The sequence below is a fragment of the Podarcis erhardii genome (genome assembly GCF_964252035.2).
Source record: "Podarcis erhardii genome assembly, chromosome: 10".
Taxonomy (NCBI): domain Eukaryota; kingdom Metazoa; phylum Chordata; class Lepidosauria; order Squamata; family Lacertidae; genus Podarcis; species Podarcis erhardii.
Window position 1 is genome coordinate 75794440 of NC_138500.1, and position 17789 is coordinate 75812228.

General features: G+C 49.1%; 1 protein-coding gene and 1 long non-coding RNA gene across 4 annotated transcripts in view; one reads left to right on the forward strand and one right to left on the reverse strand.

The window, feature by feature from the left end:
- Positions 1–17789, forward strand: part of LOC309351517 — a 183330-nt gene that overhangs the window by 113670 nt on the left and 51871 nt on the right. The window lies entirely within an intron of this gene.
- Positions 1–17789, reverse strand: part of CDC123 (cell division cycle 123) — a 61792-nt gene that overhangs the window by 25645 nt on the left and 18358 nt on the right. For 2 of the 3 annotated variants that reach the window (XM_081879213.1, XM_081879215.1), the window contains 2 exons: positions 7431–7553; positions 5637–5665 (listed from right to left, as the gene is read on the reverse strand). In XM_081879213.1, the coding sequence (XP_081735339.1) occupies positions 5637–5665; positions 7431–7553 (152 nt within the window). The remainder of the gene's footprint in view (positions 1–5636; positions 5666–7430; positions 7554–17789) is intronic. The other variant, XM_081879214.1, reaches the window with a different exon arrangement.

The window sequence follows — 17789 nt, forward strand, 5'->3', positions numbered from 1 at the left end:
CTGGCCCTGATGGCAGTTCCCTGACATGCGGGAAGCAGTGGAAGACAGGAAGGCCTGGCGTGCTCTGGTCCAGGGGATCACAAAGAGTCAGACATGACTAAACAGCATCAACAAATTTGGTTCTTGAAGGGAGAGGGTCTGGGCTGCCTGGAAGTGGGCCCCAGCCAACAGAATGACTGGGGCAGGTTCCACGTGGGGTGGGATGCACTGGGACACCTGATCTCAGTGATCACGAACAAGAGGAGTTACGCCAGGACCAGACCATGTCATTACCGAGGAGGCAGGTTTAGTCGTTATTGGAGGACTATCCCTGCCTCCGGGTCTGGTCTTGACCAGAAGGATATTGGAATCAGCAAGGGAGACCCACATGACCTGAAGGTGCTGCTGTGCAATGCCAGGTCAATGATTCACAAGACCACTGCCATCCATGACTTTATCGTGGATGGAGGACTTGACATGACATGTGTAACAGAGATTTGGTTGAATGAAGCAGATGGGCCTGTTCTTGCCGCTGCTTGTCCACCAGGTTTCTCTTCTGCACAGGTCATGTGGGTGGGGAGGGGGGTTTGCAGTGATTTTTAGGAAGTCATTAGCTTACACCAGGCATCCTATTGGGAAGACCCAGTTTTCTTAGTGCATGTTCTGGAAGTTGGGCAATAGGGGCAGTACAGGATTCCTTTTGGTGTACCAACCTCCACGCTGCACAAAGGATTCCCTGGCCAAGCTGCTTCAGGTCATGACGGATGTTCTCCTGGAGGGCGAGGGCAGGAGAGTGCTAGAGTCCTGTCTAGTCAAGTTGCATGGGATCAATTCCAATCTGTTACCTCCGAGGATGTGGACAGGCTGCTTAGACGAGTGAAGCCAACCACCTGTCTCCTGGATCCTTGCCCATCCTGGCTCATAAAAGCAAGCTGGGAAGTACTGGGTGATGGACTCTGTGGGCCTTCCCAGACCCACTGAAAGAGTTGGGCTGAAAGTTCATCAGTATGCAGATGATACCCAGCTCAACCTCTCATTTAAATCAGAACCAGTGAAGGCTCTGAAGGTCCTGAGTGAGTGTCTGGAGGTGGTTGGAGAATAGATGGCGGCTAACAGATTGAGGTTGAATCCTGACAAGACAGAAGTCCTGTTTTCGGGGGATGGGGCGGGCAGGTGTGGGGGACTCCCTGGTCCTCAATGGGGTAACTGTGCCCTTGAAGGACCAGGTGCACAGCCCAGGAGTCATTTTGGACTCACAGCTGTCAGTGGAGGCACACGTCAATTCTGTGTCTACCAGCTCAATCCGGTACGCAGGCTGAGATCTTACGTGCCCGCAGACTGTCTCGCCAGAGTGGTGCATGCTCTAGTTATCTCCTGCTTGGACTACTGCAATGTGCTCTACGTGGGGCCACCTTTGAAGGTGACCCAGAAACTACCACTAATCCAGAATGCTGCAGCTAGACTGGTAACTGGGAGTGGCCACCCAGACCATATAACACCGGTCCTGAAAACCTACATTGGCTCCCAGTACGTTTCCGAGCACAATTCAAAGACCTTTAAAACCCTAAATGGCCTCGGTCCAGTATACCTGAAGGGGTGTCTCCACCCCCATCGTTCAGCCCGGACATTGAGATCCAGCTCTGAGGGTCTTCTGGCGGTTCCCTCCCTGCGAGAAGTGAGGTTACAGAGAACCAGGCAGAGGGCCTTCTTGGTAGTGGCGCCCACCCTGTGGAACGCCCTCCCATTAGATGTCAAGGAAATAAACAACTATCTGACTTTTAGAAGACATCTGAAGGCAACCCTGTTTAGGGAAGTTTTTAATGTTTGATGTTTTATTGTGTTTTTTATTTTCTGTTGGGAGCCGCCCAGAGTGGCTGAGGAAGATAAATTATATTTTTATTTTTATCACCATCATCATCTAGCAATATGAGCCACCAAACACCTTTGCTCTGCAGCAGCAGACTCAGAAGATAATGCTGCTCAATTGCAGGTTTCCACAACCCAGTAATGAATACAGAAAGTACAAGTAAATATGATCGCTCCAATAAATTCTAGGCAGTTAAGCACATTTTCCTGCCTATTTTTGACATCACAATGTTGTTAATAGCCACACTTTTTTGACTACTATTCAAGATTATTCCTGCTAGAGGAAAACCTTCCACTAGAGATTCATTTATATAGCCACTTTTAAGGTTTAATAATCAATCTGCACAAACATCTTTTTTCAAGCATTCACATAGCTGAAATGTTTCTCCAAAAGCTCCATTGTGCCCACAGAGCCCCGTTTGCCATGCCAAGGTTCACTGCAGACATTTATAGCCCAAACCTAAATATAGTTGCTTGTAAATCCACTAATCTTGGTGGAACAGGCTCAGTGGTAGATCAGCCATCGGCTGCTCTGAGGAAAGCCAGAGTACCAGAGTTGGATATCTATCAGTGAAAGTGCTTGGTATAAGCTTGAAAGACACATCTGTTTTATCACTTTTAAACTGCCATGGCTTTCCACAAAAAAGGGGTTGGTTAAAGGTGCTGAAAGTGGTTTCACCATCAATCCCTCTTGCCAGGGAGCTTCGAGCAATATAGCTCTGTGAGGGGAATAGGGCTCTCCTAATAACTCTTAGCACCCATAAGAAACTACAGTTCCCAAGATTCTTTGGGGGAAGCCATGACTGTTAAAGTGGCATAATACAGCTTTCAATATATGTGGCCAGAACTGCATATACAGCCCTCTTACACTTGACCCATTTGATTCTGTTTAAAAAGTGACGGGCATTAACTGCCGCCGTGAATTGGTTCAAACCTGCATGTTTCTCTGTTTTTGATAGTTCTTTCAATCGTTTTATCAATTAGTACTTCAGCAAAATTAAATTAGAAATTCATGGAGGATAAGGCCTTGCTTGTGGCTTCTCATAGAACTCTGGTTGGTTAGTGTGAGAACAGGATTCTGGAGCGCATGGGCCTTTGGCTGGATCCAGCAAGGAGCCTTCTTAACTAATGAAGAACAACTGTGGTGTTTTATGAACAATTCTCAAGACACTTCCGTTTCAAGACGCCCCCCAAACACTGTTCCCTTACCACCCACCCAAAAAAGCTGTAAAGAGAAAGGAGAAGATGAAAACTGAAGGGAGGGAAGGAAAAGGAGTATACAATGTACTTTACCAGGCATCTTCAAACTACGGGCTGCGGGCCGGGTCTGGCCCACCAGGCTCGTTATTCCGGCCTGTGGACCCTGCCGCCCGCTTGGTCAGTCCCCACGCACTGAGCTAAATCGGCACGGTGTTTCCTTGAGAAGAAGCTGTGGCGCCTCGCCACAAAGGGACTGACTTCCGCAATGCTGCTGCGGCTTCACAATGGCAGCAGGAAACTCCTGCAGCCAATCCAAAGCCACGGACGCCTCTGGACAGGGGGCGACGCTGCCATCATCACAAGAACCCAGCCGGCTAAGCCGCGCCAAGCAGCAAATATGGCTCCCCAGCACAAGGAATTTCTTCTTGATCCAGCATGTCTCCCAAAAGGCTCCCCTGGTAACGCACAAGCAGATAAGGGTGACTTATTTGGAAGATGCTGGATTTTCAGTCCCCTCCTTTTCCTTTCCTTTCCGCACCAGGATTCTTGAGGAAGGGGGAAGGGAGGAGGAGGAGGAGGAGAAGGATCAAGTCTGGGCAAACCGCACTGAGCTCAAGCCATCTGCAAAGTGGGTCTGACCTGACACAGATCAGCAGCCAGGCTGAGAAGATGGGCGGGCACAGGGGTGGGTGCTGTGCAGCGCCAGCAAGAGACTGAGCTATCGAGGAGCTGAAATGGACACGATCCCACTCTGTTTCACCTCCGGCTGCCTTATAGACTTCCCCACCCACTAACACCTAATTGTCCAGTCTGCTTGTGGACACTATGAAGGGGGCCAGGCGGGGGCGGAAAGCAACAAGCAGAGGGAAGGGGTCAGTGGACTTGCTCAGTGAGGAGTGGGCCCACCTCCAAATGCCTTGCTGCCTTGCCTGGGGCCCCCAATCGCCAGATAACAAGGTCAGGAAGCGGGGGTGGTAAGGTGGGGGAGATTCAAGGGAGAACGGGTGGGGCGGGGGAATCCTTTTGCAGTCAGCTGCATTCCCATGCTATAGGAGAGGTAGCCATGCCCTGGAAAGGAAGTGAGGGGGAGGCGTGCGCAGGCAAGGCAGTGATGGTCAGATCCAGCCCATCCAAGGAGGTGCTGCCCTCTCCGCAAGCTCACCTTGTTCCTCCGCACATGCCGATGGTGCCAATATATTCTGCATGGGCAAGAATGCTGTCTTTGTCGACTGCGCCTTCCAGAGGAGGGGTGGCTCTGCATTTGCCCCCGCAGTGAGTCATGAGGATGGGCGACACGCAGACAGGCTGCACCATGGGGATTGGGGGTAGGGAAACGTGCGCGGGCAGGCTAGCGCATGGGGATTTGGGGTTGGAGGACAGGCGTGCAAGCTGGGGGTGGAGGATGGGGGTTAGGGAGACGTGTATAAGCTGGGTTGTGGGGATGGGGGCATGGAAGGCCTGCATGTAGACTGGGCCATGGGGGTGAGGGAGATCCATGTGTAGGCTGGGTTGTAGGGACGAGGATTAGCGATACTGACCATCTCATTAGCCAAAAGCAGGTCCATACTTCCCATTGAAATACTTATAAGTTTATGTTGATTAAAATCGTTCTTCATTTTAAATATTGTATTGTTTTTCCTGTTTTTCTGTGCACTACAAATAAAATATGTGCAGTGTGCATAGGAATTCATTCATATTTTTTTCAAATTATAGTCCAGCCCCCAACAGTGTCTGAGGGACAGTGAACCGGCCCTGTTTAAAAAGTTTGGGGACCCCTGTACTGGACAAACACACAGACACAGAGACACAAACAGAAACAAGCGTGCACACACTTTAGAACAGGCATAGGCAAACTCGGCCCTCCAGTTGTTTTGGTACTACAACTCCCATCATCCCTGACCACTGGTCCTGTTAGCTAGGGATGATGGGAGTTGTAGTCTCAAAACATTTGGAGGGCCGAGTTTGCCTATGCCTGCTTTAGAGAGCCAGGCTTACCAGAACATTTATCTAGCTCAGCCTCCTGTTTCCCTCCAGTAGCCAACCAGATTTTCGCATGAAGCACAAACATGACATGAGGACCATAGGCCTCTCCTGCTGCTGTCCCCTGCAGATCCTGGAAGCAGCTCAGCGTTCGTGACTAGTAGCCATTAATAGTCTGGAGATGCAGTTGACAATATTTTATTTTTAAAAAGGCCCCCAAAGCCATACTATGTGTTTTGCACATTAGGCTGTTTCCAGGTGGTAATGGTATTAAAGACTGCAAAATCACTCCAATTCAGTGGTGACTGGAACCAGGTTTCTGCTTAAGATATATACCAAAAATTCTACAATATTGATTGTTTCAAGAAAAAATGAAAAATCCCACTGGGAACTCACAGAACCAGTGTGCCTGAAGCACACTTGGATATGTACTATTCAAGCTTATTGATGGGTACCCTGCATAAGATCATGGCAACTGTTTTATTACTGTACACTATCTTTTTTTTTTTTTTGAAAAGCAAAATAAAATACGGCTTTGCCAAGGAGACCATACTCAAAAATTTACACAGAATAAAAATAATAAAGCATTACAAACCAAAGAGTTGACTTACCATGCTGTCCCTGTAGATATCAAACACAACTAGAAAGATTAAAGAAGGAAAAAGAAAAGGGGAGGGGAGGGAAAGAGAACAGGAGAGAAGAGAAGAGGCAAGATTAATAGGTTTACTAAGCAAAACCTGAAAACCACTTCAATTTTTTTGCTTTTAGGCCTTCTTAGAACTGAAGGTGCTCTTATTATGTCACACTGAAACAAGCATGGATTCTTCCGGTGCTGTGAAAGGGTAAGTGAGATGTGTTGGGCCAAGCAGGAGGAGGGCACACTCCGCCTCTTCCCATGAACTTCATCCTTCCCAGAAAACTAGGACTAGGAGTTTCATGGAGGCTCCCTAGGCAGTTTAAAAGCCTGGTTCTCCAGGGTTCAAAAATGTTTGGGGAGCTTTGACAAGCTTCAGGTCTTTGGCGTCTAGAAGTGGGAAAGCAGTTGGAATGCCATCATGGGGCAGAGCTAGTGCACTCATCCCCAGGACCAACCCTCCTCGCCTGCCTTAAGTGTTTGCTTTGATCAAGAACATAACACCTGAAAAAGGATTCAGATGAGTCTGGAAAGTTTTAGGCAGATTTATGGGTGATAAGATTCTTATTAGTTATGGAGGTTTAAGGGAAATAACTCAAATGGGACTTCCCAGTAGAGTCTGCATAACTCTTAAGGCTGCAACACTACGCAGGCTTAACTGAGAGTAAAACCCATTGAAATCAGTGGGAGTTAAATGGGCTTAGGCTGTAAGTGCTCAAATACACTGTGCTCAGCTGGATTTGGGAAGGCTTAAATTTCTCTGTAGTAGTAGCCCATGTGAACTTATGATCATCTGGTTACTGACACATTGGCTACATAAGTAAAGGGCTTCCTTTCATTCTTTGTCAAAGCAGGGTAGCTCAGCACAGGAAACTGCTTGTTGCTCGGTCCCTGCTCCTGCCAACCTAGCAGTTCAAAAGCACGAAGTGCAAGTAGATAAATAGGTACCGCTCCGGCGGGAAGGTAAACAGCGTTTCCGTGCACTGCTCTGGTTTCCCCAGAAGCTGTTCAGTCATGATGGCCACATGACCTGGAAAAACTGTCTGTGGAAGCGGACAAACCCCGGCTCCCTCAGCCTTTAAAGTGAGATGAGCGCTGCAACCCCAGAGTCGTTCGCAACTGGACCTAACGGTCAGGAGTCCCTTTACCTTTATGACATGTGTGCTGCCTTGAGAGGCTTGTTTTGCACCAAAGTATGGTTAAAATTAGCATTTCTGTACACACATTCTCCTACATCACAGGGTTCCGCTTGTATAGTTTTCTAAATTCAAAAATCAATTCCAAATTAAGTGATTAAAATATCACTACTTTTCTTTAGTGAAGAGTATCAATTTTTCAGCCTTAGTTTGGATTTAATGAAATAGCATTCATTACAGCTGAAGAACAAATGAGACATCTCCATTCAAGAAAGATGGAAACACTTCTGTCCTTAAACAACTTTACCTCATAAAAACTGAATAAAATAATCTAGGACTAGAAATTTCACTCTGACAAACTGCATGAGCACATGGGAGAAGAACCTGTACAATGTGAAACAAGCAAAGTCTATAGAGCTTCTTGGGAAACTTCTCACATGGCAAATGAAGCAAACCAAATTTGAATAAAAAGCAACTTCAGCTATGTAAATGGCTGCAGGTGGAACTTTAAAAGATACCTCTGGGTGCACGTAGAATTCTGCTTCCACCCCACAAGTGTTCCTAGCTTTAAATAAAACTTTTTAGCTCCAAAAAAGCACCAGTTCCTTTCTAATATTAGCTCAAAGAATACTTACAGTCTTCATCAAAAAACTTATACTGGATGTGTTTCTTGAAAAACTCTTGTGTAAGTCTACAGATCTCTTCTTTTTGTTTTGAGATGTGCTCGTAGTATTGAGTGTAGTCTCGCTGAGATATACCTGTCAGGAGAATTACATCAGTCATCCATAGCTCATGTATGATTCAACTAGAAAGCAAAGCTGTCTGAAATACGCTTGCTGTGATGTTTCTTTCACAGACAAAAAACAAAAGAATGCTCGCTGCTTGGTCATTCTCTGTGCTAACATAATCATTCAGAAAGGCCTCTGACAGACCTTTTGAAAACAAATTCAATGGGATGCAATCGACCATGTTAGCTGGTTTTCTTAAATAATCTTTTTTTATGAAGCAATAAAATATGGCATTTGGAACTACTGCTAAAATAAAATAAAATGATTGTGTATTTTGTACTGTGACTTCCTCAGAGTTACTTGGATTCCAGCATGATTTCAAAACTATTTTACAAAAACAGAAAATATTTTAATAAGATAGTGGTACCAAAGCAGAGGCGATTGTTATGCTATATAACTTGATCCCCTGAACAGCAGTCCAGCAAAGTAGTGAAATAAACTGAGCTAGTCCTAATCCTTGGCAGACAAAATCTCCTTCTGGGACACTACCTGTGAAAGCCCACCCAACAGAAATCTCCACAGTTCAAATGCACTGAACTAAACAACAGGTGGTGCTAATGCGGAATTATTTGTGCCCCACCTTTTCTCCAAGGAGCTCATTTCAAGCCTAACAACAGCTGCATGGGCTTGGTTAGGATGCACAGACACTGATGGGACCAGGGACTTGCATAACTAAGCCCAACAAGCTAGCCACAGTACTGCCCTGGAGGGAGTGGTTAGCTGTCTGGCCCAGTTGTTTCCCCCTTACTTTTGCCAGTTGCCAAGGAAAGGGAAACCTGTACTCCCCGCAAACCAAGAGTTGTTGTTGGACTGTGGCTCCTATAATTACTGACCACTGCCCATGCTAGCAGGGGCCCATGGGAACCGGTGGTCCAACATTTGGAGGGCCACAGGCTCCCCACCCCTGATGTACACAACCTCTCTTTACTTGAGAAATATTGGGATGCAGCACTTGCTCTAAACCAGTCCAGGAAATCATTTAAATGAAATGAAGAGCAACACCTGTTTCGGAGAGAGAACATTCAGTTCTCTGCGGCGGCAGCTGCATGAGTCACCTGGAAATTACTGTTATTTATCCTAGACAGCCTAAACTGCAAAGCTGAACTAGAGTCAATCTACCAGAATGTCTCGAAGTGGACAGCTCAGTCAGTAGAGCAGGAGACTCTTAATCTCAGGGTCGTGGGTTCAAGATTCCTGCACGGTAGGGGGTCGACCAGATGGTGCTTGTGGTCCCTTCCAACTCTACAATTCTATGAACACTCTTGACAAGGTAATACTCTGTCTTTTACTCACTAATAATAGACACAAAAACATACATACCATATTTTTCACCCCATTAGACGCACCGCCCCATAGGACGCACCTAGTTTTTATGGGGGAGGGGGGAATAAAGAAAAAATATTATTCCCCCCCCCAGGCGCAGGGCTGACGTGGGGGAAGCCTGAGCTTCCCTCGACCCCAGCCCCCAGAACAGCCTGCTATCCGCAAGCCTAGGGAGCCGTGCTGTCTCCCCAGGCTTGCGGAGAGCTGTGTGAAGCCTGGGCGCACTCTTCAGCGTGCCCCAGGCTTCAGAATGCAGGCAGCTCTGGTCTTCCGGGTTGGCGCCATCGCCGAATGGCGGACTCCCTCCGAGCTCCGGAGGGAGTCTGCTCGGCAGGGGCTGGGTCCTACCGCACTGGCGATGCGGGGACCCTTAAAAACCACGGCCAGAGGAGGCCGTGGACATGGAGACTCGGCTGGCACCGTTAGCGCCCTCCCGACTCGTGAAGGAGCCTTTTTAAAGGCTCCGGATCGGGTGCCGGGGAGAAGCGTGGTGCTTGAGTTCTCTGCTATCCCTGCCGAGCGCAGCCGCATGCCATCCGGCGGAGAGCGCTGACTTCTTCTATTGAAAATTTGGATCTAAAAGAAGAACCCGTGAGTAATTGGAATATGGACTAAAAAAAGGGGACAAATTTTTAAAATTTGGAGCGAACGGGGGAGGTGGAAAAAAGGAAGTCAGCCCCCCCCCTAAATTGTAGAAGAGACAAAACAAAGGAATGGATAACTAAGATCGAGAGTAACCTTATTTCACCGAATTAGCAACTTCGCGAGGGAAATTTATAAGATTGAGCCGGAGGAGAAAAGTGGAATTTGTATTAAAAAGCAACACCCCCCCCCCCGGAATCCCTGGAGCGATTCGTGAAAATGCCTGGAGAAGAGTAACGGAGGTTTTGACAGGTTTTGACAGCCGTCAAGGAGCTGTCAAAACGGAAGAATGTAACAGAGACTTGGTTTTGGACTTTGCCGGTTACATTTGATATAAGTTGAGTATAAATTGTTTCAAATTGTTCAAATAAGGATAAACAAGCTATTTGGACTGGTGGATGGGCTTTGGAAGGGAACTTTGTTATGGGAATCCATCTAGAGGAGCTGAGGGATATTGCATGTGTTTTTGACAGGAAACTTGTGCAGTTGAATAGAACTTTTAATCTCCTGGGAAACTGCAGAAATGGAACATTATTTTGTCTACAGAGGTCTACACACTATAGGAAACAATGGAACTATCTGTTGGAAAATGAAAGGATCATGATGTAATGTTTTGTTCCTGAACAACAAGCCTCTGCAGGGATATTAGAAACTTTTGGAGAAAGAACATTTCTGTGGGAGAACAGAGAAACAAAAAGGAGGAGAATGGCCGACAAGAATAAGGAAACAACAAGAACTGGACAGAAATGGGAAAGGGGATATTTGGGATATCCAGATTTGACAAGCTTATGGAATTAAAATTGGAGTTTCTACTCCTGGATATAAAAATCTGGATAGAAGAAATGGACCCTCTTCTCGATAGACTTTTTTTAGGATTGGACATTCGTAATTAAATGATTGGACATTCGCAATTAATAAGACTGGCAAAGAATCAGAGGGATGTGGGTTTAATGTAATGTGGGAACTCCAGGAAGATATTAGAGATGGAGGGCTAGGAGGAACGTAACAGGGAAAAAGGGGAGGGAAAGTTGGAATCCAAAGGTTGTAAAATTATTATTTAACTCTATGTTGTTGTTTTTTATTTGTATTAAAGGAGGAAACTCGTGGAAGGGAATAGATCGATCTTAGGGGGATGGGAATTACGCTAAACTGGGTAATGGAGGATGATTGCAATTTGGGGATAAGAATTTGTTGAACCTAATTGTTTATTTGGAAGATTTGGAATACATGAGGGGGTGGGGAGGGGAAGTCCTAGTTATTGGAAAAAGTTTATAAATTGGATTTAATTTGTTTTAATTTGGAAAACCTTAATAAAAATTATTTTAAAAAAAAAAACAGAATGCAGGCAGCTCTGCGCAACCCTTCGGAGCCCAGCGCGAAGTCCCACCGAGCTCCATAGGGTCGTGCAGAGCTGAGCGATGCCCGGGAGCGCAGGCAGCTCTGCGCGACCCTTCGGAGCCCGGCGTGACTTTGAGCCGGTCTCCCAAGGGTTGCGCAGAGCTTCCTGAAGCCTGCATTCACCTCATAGGACGCACACACATTTCCCCTTCATTTTTGGAGGGGAAAAAGTGCGTCCTATAGGGCGAAAGATACAGTAACTCATATTCATATGGCTCAGATAATGCAGGACTAAAACAACTGTCACCATCTTCTACTAGCATCATATACCATTATTTGATATTACAGAAAGTGATGTACAGTGATACCTTGGAAGTCGAATATAATCAGTTCCAGAAGTCCGTTCGACTTCCAAAACATTTGGAAACCAAGGCACGGCTTCCGATTGGCTGCAGGAGCCAATTGGAAGCTGCGGAAGCTGCGTTGGACATTCGGGTTCCAAAGAAGGTTTGCAAACCAAAACACTCACTTCTGGGTTTGTGGCGTTTGGGAGCCAAAACGTTAAGACTCGTAAGGCATTCATCAACCAAGGTACAACTGTATTGCTGATTTGTATCTTTGCTTGTTTCATTGTAATACTTTGTTGTGACCTACCTGCAATACAACGTCTATTGAAAAGCAGCTCATGTATCAAGTGACTCTCACATGTGAAAAAGATCTAGGAGTCTTGGTTGACCACAAACTTGACATGAGCCAACAGTGTGACGCGGCAGCTAAAAAAGCCAATGCAATTCTGGGCTGCATCAATAGGAGTATTGCCTCTAGATCAAGGGAAGTAATAGTGCCACTGTATTCTGCTCTGGTCAGACCTCACCTGGAGTACTGTGTCCAGTTCTGGGCACCACAGTTCAAGAAGGACACTGACAAACTGGAACGTGTCCAGAGGAGGGCAACCAAAATGGTCAAAGGCCTGGAAACGATGCCTTATGAGGAACGGCTAAGGGAGCTGGGCATGTTTAGCCTGGAGAAGAGGAGGTTAAGGGGTGATATGATAGCCATGTTCAAATATATAAAAGGATGTCACATAGAGGAGGGAGAAAAGTTGTTTTCTGCTGCTCCAGAGAAGCGGACACGGAGCAATGGTTCCAAACTACAAGAAAAAAGATTCCACCTAAACATTAGGAAGAACTTCCTGACAGTAAGAGCTGTTTGACAGTGGAATTTGCTGCCAAGGAGTGTGGTGGAGTCTCCTTCTTTGGAGGTCTTTAAGCAGAGGCTTGACAACCATATGTCAGGAGTGCTCTGATGGTGTTTCCTGCTTGGCAGGGGGTTGGACTCGATGGCCCTTGTGGTCTCTTCCAACTCTATGATTCTATGATTCTATGATTCTATGATCAATTAGGAGCAGCAACAACCAACAAAATAGGAATTGTAGTCAGATCAAACCATATTGTCAGGGTTTTAGGGAGAGAGGAGACAGAGAGCGAGGGCGAGGAGGAAGAGGACGACAACGAGCTGAGGTTGTCCCAAAGTCCGTCTAGCGAATCAGAGGATTCCCAGAAGGGAGCCCCCCTGGTCAGGCCAAGGGGCAATAGAGAGGGAATCAGTCAGAGAGAGGGGAACGAAGAGGGAATCCCCAGTGGGAGTGGCAAAGCGGGACCAGCTCCCCCGTCGGAACGGAGTAGAGGGGGGGGAGTTGCCAGTGTGTCAGAAAGAGCAGGACAGGAAGGAGGAAGGGGGAGGAGTTCGGAGCAAGACGTCCTGCCTGAAAGGGAGGAGTGTAGTACCGAGAGCAGCGTAACTGTAGAAAGGAAGGTCAGAGGCAACGTACGCGCGCCAAGTTCAAATATAGAGGCGCGCGGAAATGAGGAGAGCTCTGAGGAGGAGCCTGGTGCCAAAGCACGAAGGAGGGGGGAGCAGGCGGGAGAAGACTCAGCCTCTGGGGAGTCCCGGAAAGAGGGAAGACAGGGGGGCAGGAAGACCCTGCGGAAAAGGAAAGAGAGGAAAAGGTGGAGCAGTACAAGCCTCTTAAATTGGTGCAGGGGAGGGACGGACTCAGAGGGGACTTCTAACATCTAAGGGTAACAGATGCGGAGCCACGGAGTTTGGATGTAATGACGACAATGATCTTCAATAAAACCTTTTGTATATAGCTTGGACTGGACTTTGGTCTCTTGTGAGCTGGGACCCAGGGTGGCTCTGACAGAAAGTCCCCTCTCTAGAACGCAAAATTTTTTTTTTGCAAAGCTCACGAACGGTGACAGCCATGACTGCGGAGGAGCAGTTGACAGCGCTGCGAACTACAGTTTCCGAACTCACTGCTGCAGTCCTTGCGTCTCAGAAGAAGCATGACGAAATGGAGAAGCGCTGCCAGGAACTGCAAACAAGGTGGGAACGTGCAAGCAGGGAAGGGTTCCCAGGGTCCAGATCAGAGGGGATTGGACTTGGACGGAGGGGGGGCAGCCTAGTCACCCACTTCGATGGGAACCTGAAGCACTACCCCAGTTTCAGAGCAGACGTTTTGTATGCATTGCACTTGCTTCGTCATGACTTTAAAGATGAGGAGGAGAAAGTGGGGTTTATTGTTTCTCACTTGCATGGGCCGGCCAGAGACTGGTTGCGCAATTTGTGGCGTGAAGATGGCCCTGCCCGCCGCGATGCAGATGAATTCATTAAAGCGATGGATGCCTGCTTCCAGTCTACTGTAGATGTGGATCTTGCACGCAGGGAAATTTTTGGATTGCGGCAAGGCAAAGCCACTGTGCGTCAGTACCATTCTAGATTTTTTGCTTTACTGACTGCGCTAAGCTGGGAGAAGGATTGTGCACCTGTGAGGGATTTGTTCTGGGAGGGGCTCAGCGGTCCCATTAAGGATGAACTTGCCAGGGGAGACAGACCCCAGACCCTGGAGGAGCTTGTGCAGAGGGCTTTGGCGATTGGGATACGGCACGAGGGACGTCCTTGGCACACTGAGGAAGAACGTCAGGTGCGTCCACCAGCGAGGACGTCTTCTTTCATCCCCAGGGAGTTCAGTCAGTCACATCCTTCGCCACTGGGAAGGCAGGGGGAGGAGCCCATGGAACTTGGTGGTGCTAAGGCTCAAGCAACAGCCAGAGCCCCAGCTTCCGGTGCAGTGAAGGCAAAGCCTCCTAGAGGGACCAGGAAGTGTTACATTTGCGACAGTGCACAGCACATGGCGAAAGAGTGTCCCCAGAGGCTGCAGAAACACACTGCAGCTTTAGCAACTGTTGCAGCAGAAATGATGCAAGCAGAGCAACCTCAGGGAAACGACAGTGCCTGGCTGGAAGCAGAGCTGCTGGGGCTCAGCCAGGCGAATCTGTAGAGCAGTCCCCAGCGCTTTTGCAACGCACAGACCCTTTACCACCCAAGCCAGCGGTGCAGCTCACTGCAACACTTCAGTTGCCGAATGGAACCACCCTGGAAGTCCCCATCACGATTGATTCTGGGAGCAACACAGATTTTGTGGGGACGCACTTTGTCAAGCAGCATCGCATAGCGCTTCTGCCAGCGACAACACCTCTGAACGTAGTCACGGTGGATGGCAGGAAATTGCTAGGAGGACAAGTTGTGCAACAGACGCCTCCCATGGTGATGAGGATTGGAAATCATCGAGAAGTCATCAGCTTCAATGTCACCCGCCTTTCAGACACGCCTATAGTATTAGGCATGAGTTGGCTGGAGAGACACAGTCCTGCTGTAGCGTGGTACCAGCGGCAGATCACCTTTTGCTCATCGTACTGTGCTCAACATTGCATCCAGTCCAGCCAGGAGGAGGGAGCTGAGCAGCAGTTGCAACTTGGCATGGTGCAGGCAGTACCCCGCAAGTACGAGGGGTTCCTGGAGGTTTTCTGCGAGAAGGAAGCTGACCAGTTGCCGCCCCACAGGCCTTATGATTGTGCCATCGACCTGGTGCCAGGGGCGCAGTTGCCGACTGCAAAGCTGTATTCCATGTCTGAGGACGAGATGCAAGAACTCAGGGAGTTCATAGAGCACAATTTGAAGCGCGGATTCATCCGAGAATCGAAAGCGGTGGGGGGCAGTCCTGTTTTCTTTGTAAAGAAGAAAGACACGCCCCAGAAAAGACTCATTGTGGACTATCGATTCATAAACAGTAAGACCAAACCCAAGGCCTTCCCCATGCCCAAGATAGATGATCTCCTGGCAACCGTAAGGAAGGGGAAGATCTTCACCAAATTGGATCTGCGTGGAGCGTATAACCTCATACGCATCCGGGAGGGCGATGAGTGGAAGACGGCCATGTTCACGCCTCTGGGCACGTACGAATACAGAGTTATGCCATTTGGTCTCCAAAATGGATCTCACGTCTTCCAAGCATTTATGCATCACGTGCTAGCGGGACTTCTCTACAAGAAATGCGTGTGTTTCCTCGACGACATCCTGATCTTTTCGGAAACGGAGGAGGCCCATGAGAAGGACGTAAAGGAAGTCCTGCAGAGACTACGGGAGAACAAGCTCTACGCCAAGTTAGAGAAGTGCCAGTTTGATGTGACGGACGTGGATTTCCTAGGCTACAAGCTGTCCGACAAGGGGCTGGCCATGGACAGCGCCAAGGTCCGCGCGGTGTTGGACTGGAAGAGCCCTCGCAATCGGAAGGAAGTCCAAAGATTCATCGGCTTCGCCAACTTCTACCGCAAATTCATCAGAGGTTTTGCAAAGGAAACGGCAGCGATCACGGACACTCTCAGTTCCAAGAAAAAGAGGTTCGTGTGGACGGAACAGGCGGAGCGCTCTTTTCAGAAGCTTAAAAGCCTTTTCGCCTCCGAGGAGCAGCTGCTGCACGTGAATCCAGGCAAGCCCATACGACTAGAGACCGACGCGTCAGACAGAGCGGTTGGAGCCGTACTCCTGCAAGAAGATCCACATGGAAACTGGAGACCCGGTGCCTTTTACTCCAGAAAGCTCAGCAAAGCGGAGCAAAACTACACAATATGGGACAGGGAGCTGTTAGCCATTCACGCAGCTTTCAAAGCGTGGCGACACTTCCTCATAGGAGCCAAGCACACAGTACAGGTCCGCACGGATCACAAGAACCTAGAGTATTGGCGCACGGCGAAGCTCCAAAGCCAGAGGCACATGCGCTGGGCGGAATTCTTCGCGGATTTCGACTTTCGGATAGAGTACGTCCCAGGAGATTCCAACGTTATAGCCGATGCGCTATCCAGGAAACCGCAATATCTCGATGAAGCGGCGCCTGTAGCAGCCAAGCACATTTTCGCACCGCAGGCGTGGTCGTGCGCTGCCGCCACAGTAGATCTGGACGCGGTGCGACGCGCGTTGCAAGTGGATCAGTTCGCACAGTCCAAGATGGAGGAATTGCGCAGAGGTGTGCAGAGTGGCGAAGAGTTCCAACTACGCGACGGGCTGCTAACTCGCAAAGGTGCCCTCTACGTGCCAAGCGACGAGCTTCGCGCAAAGGTTCTGCAGCAGTTGCACGACGCCCCCAGTGCGGGCCACTTCGGTAAGGAGAAGACAATAGAACTGGTGGCAAGAGACTTTTGGTGGCCCCGGATGCGTGGAGAGGTAGCGGATTACGTCGCCAGGTGTGACACTTGTCAGAGGTTCAAGCCAGTACACCAGAAGCCAGCGGGGCTGTTGGAACCGCTGGAAACGCCACAGCAACCGTGGGAGAGGGTAGCTCTGGACTTCGTTACTGACCTGCCCAGCTCCAGGGGGAAGACGGCGGTACTGGTGGTTGTGGACCTGTTCACCAAGATGGCGCACTTCATTCCATGCGCAAAGGTGGCGACGGCGGAACAGACTGCCAAACTCTTCATCGATCACGTGTTCAAGGTGCATGGGCTGCCGCAGTCCATCCTGTCCGACAGGGGGCGCCAGTTTGTTTCCAATTTTTGGCAGAAGCTTTTAGGTATCCTGAACGTCAAGATCAACCTCACGTCGGCGAGACACCCACAAACCAACGGCCAAGCTGAGAGGGTCAACGCGATCATGCAGCAGTACCTGAGATGTTACGCCAACCAGCGACCAGCAGTTTGGGTGGACTACCTGCCGATGGCAGAGTTTGCCTATAACAACACGAAGCACGCGTCCACGGGGGTGACGCCGTTTTTCGCGAACAATGGTCGTCACCCCAGAACCTTCCCGGGGTTCGTGGCACCGGGAGAGGGGGTGCCGCAAGGAGCCGACCAGTTTGCAGCGGAGCTGCAGGAGGTGCACGAAGAGTTGCGGAGACATTTAGAGCTGGCCAAGCAAGCATATAAGGTGCAGGCTGACAAAAACAGGAGAGAGGGAGAGGAGATCCAGGTGGGGGACTGGGTGTGGTTAGCGGCCCAAGCGATGCCAGCCAAGTCGTTGGCCAAGAAGAAGCTGGGGCACAGGCAGTTAGGGCCGTACCAGGTGGAGGCTAAAATCAACCCTGTAGCCTTTCGACTAGCCCTCCCCGAAGGTTCCAGAGTGCACCCGGTCTTTCATAGATCGGTGCTCACTCCCTACAAGGCACCGCACAGGTTTCAGGAGTCTGACACAGTCACGCAACAACACACTAAGTCACAGGAGAGGGAGAGGGCGCCTAGGGCCGAACCACTCAACGAGGTCACAGAGATCCTGGACTCGAGATGGGGGCAAGAGGGAGTAGAATATTTTCTAGTCAGAGAGGGTGCCCCAGTCAGTGCCAATGGTTGGGTGCCGGGCTACGCCTTAGACGAACCTCTTTTAAAAGACGAGTTCCATGCCCTTTTCCCTCATAGACCCATGCCAGCCGAGTACTTTGATGACTGGCTCTTTACGCCCACATGTTCAGGCAGCACTTTCCACGGCTTTTCTTCAGCTGAAGAAAGGTCGCCGGACTCCAACTCGCCCAGGGGATCGTGTTCGGGGGTGGACACAGAACCCTCTTATTGGTGG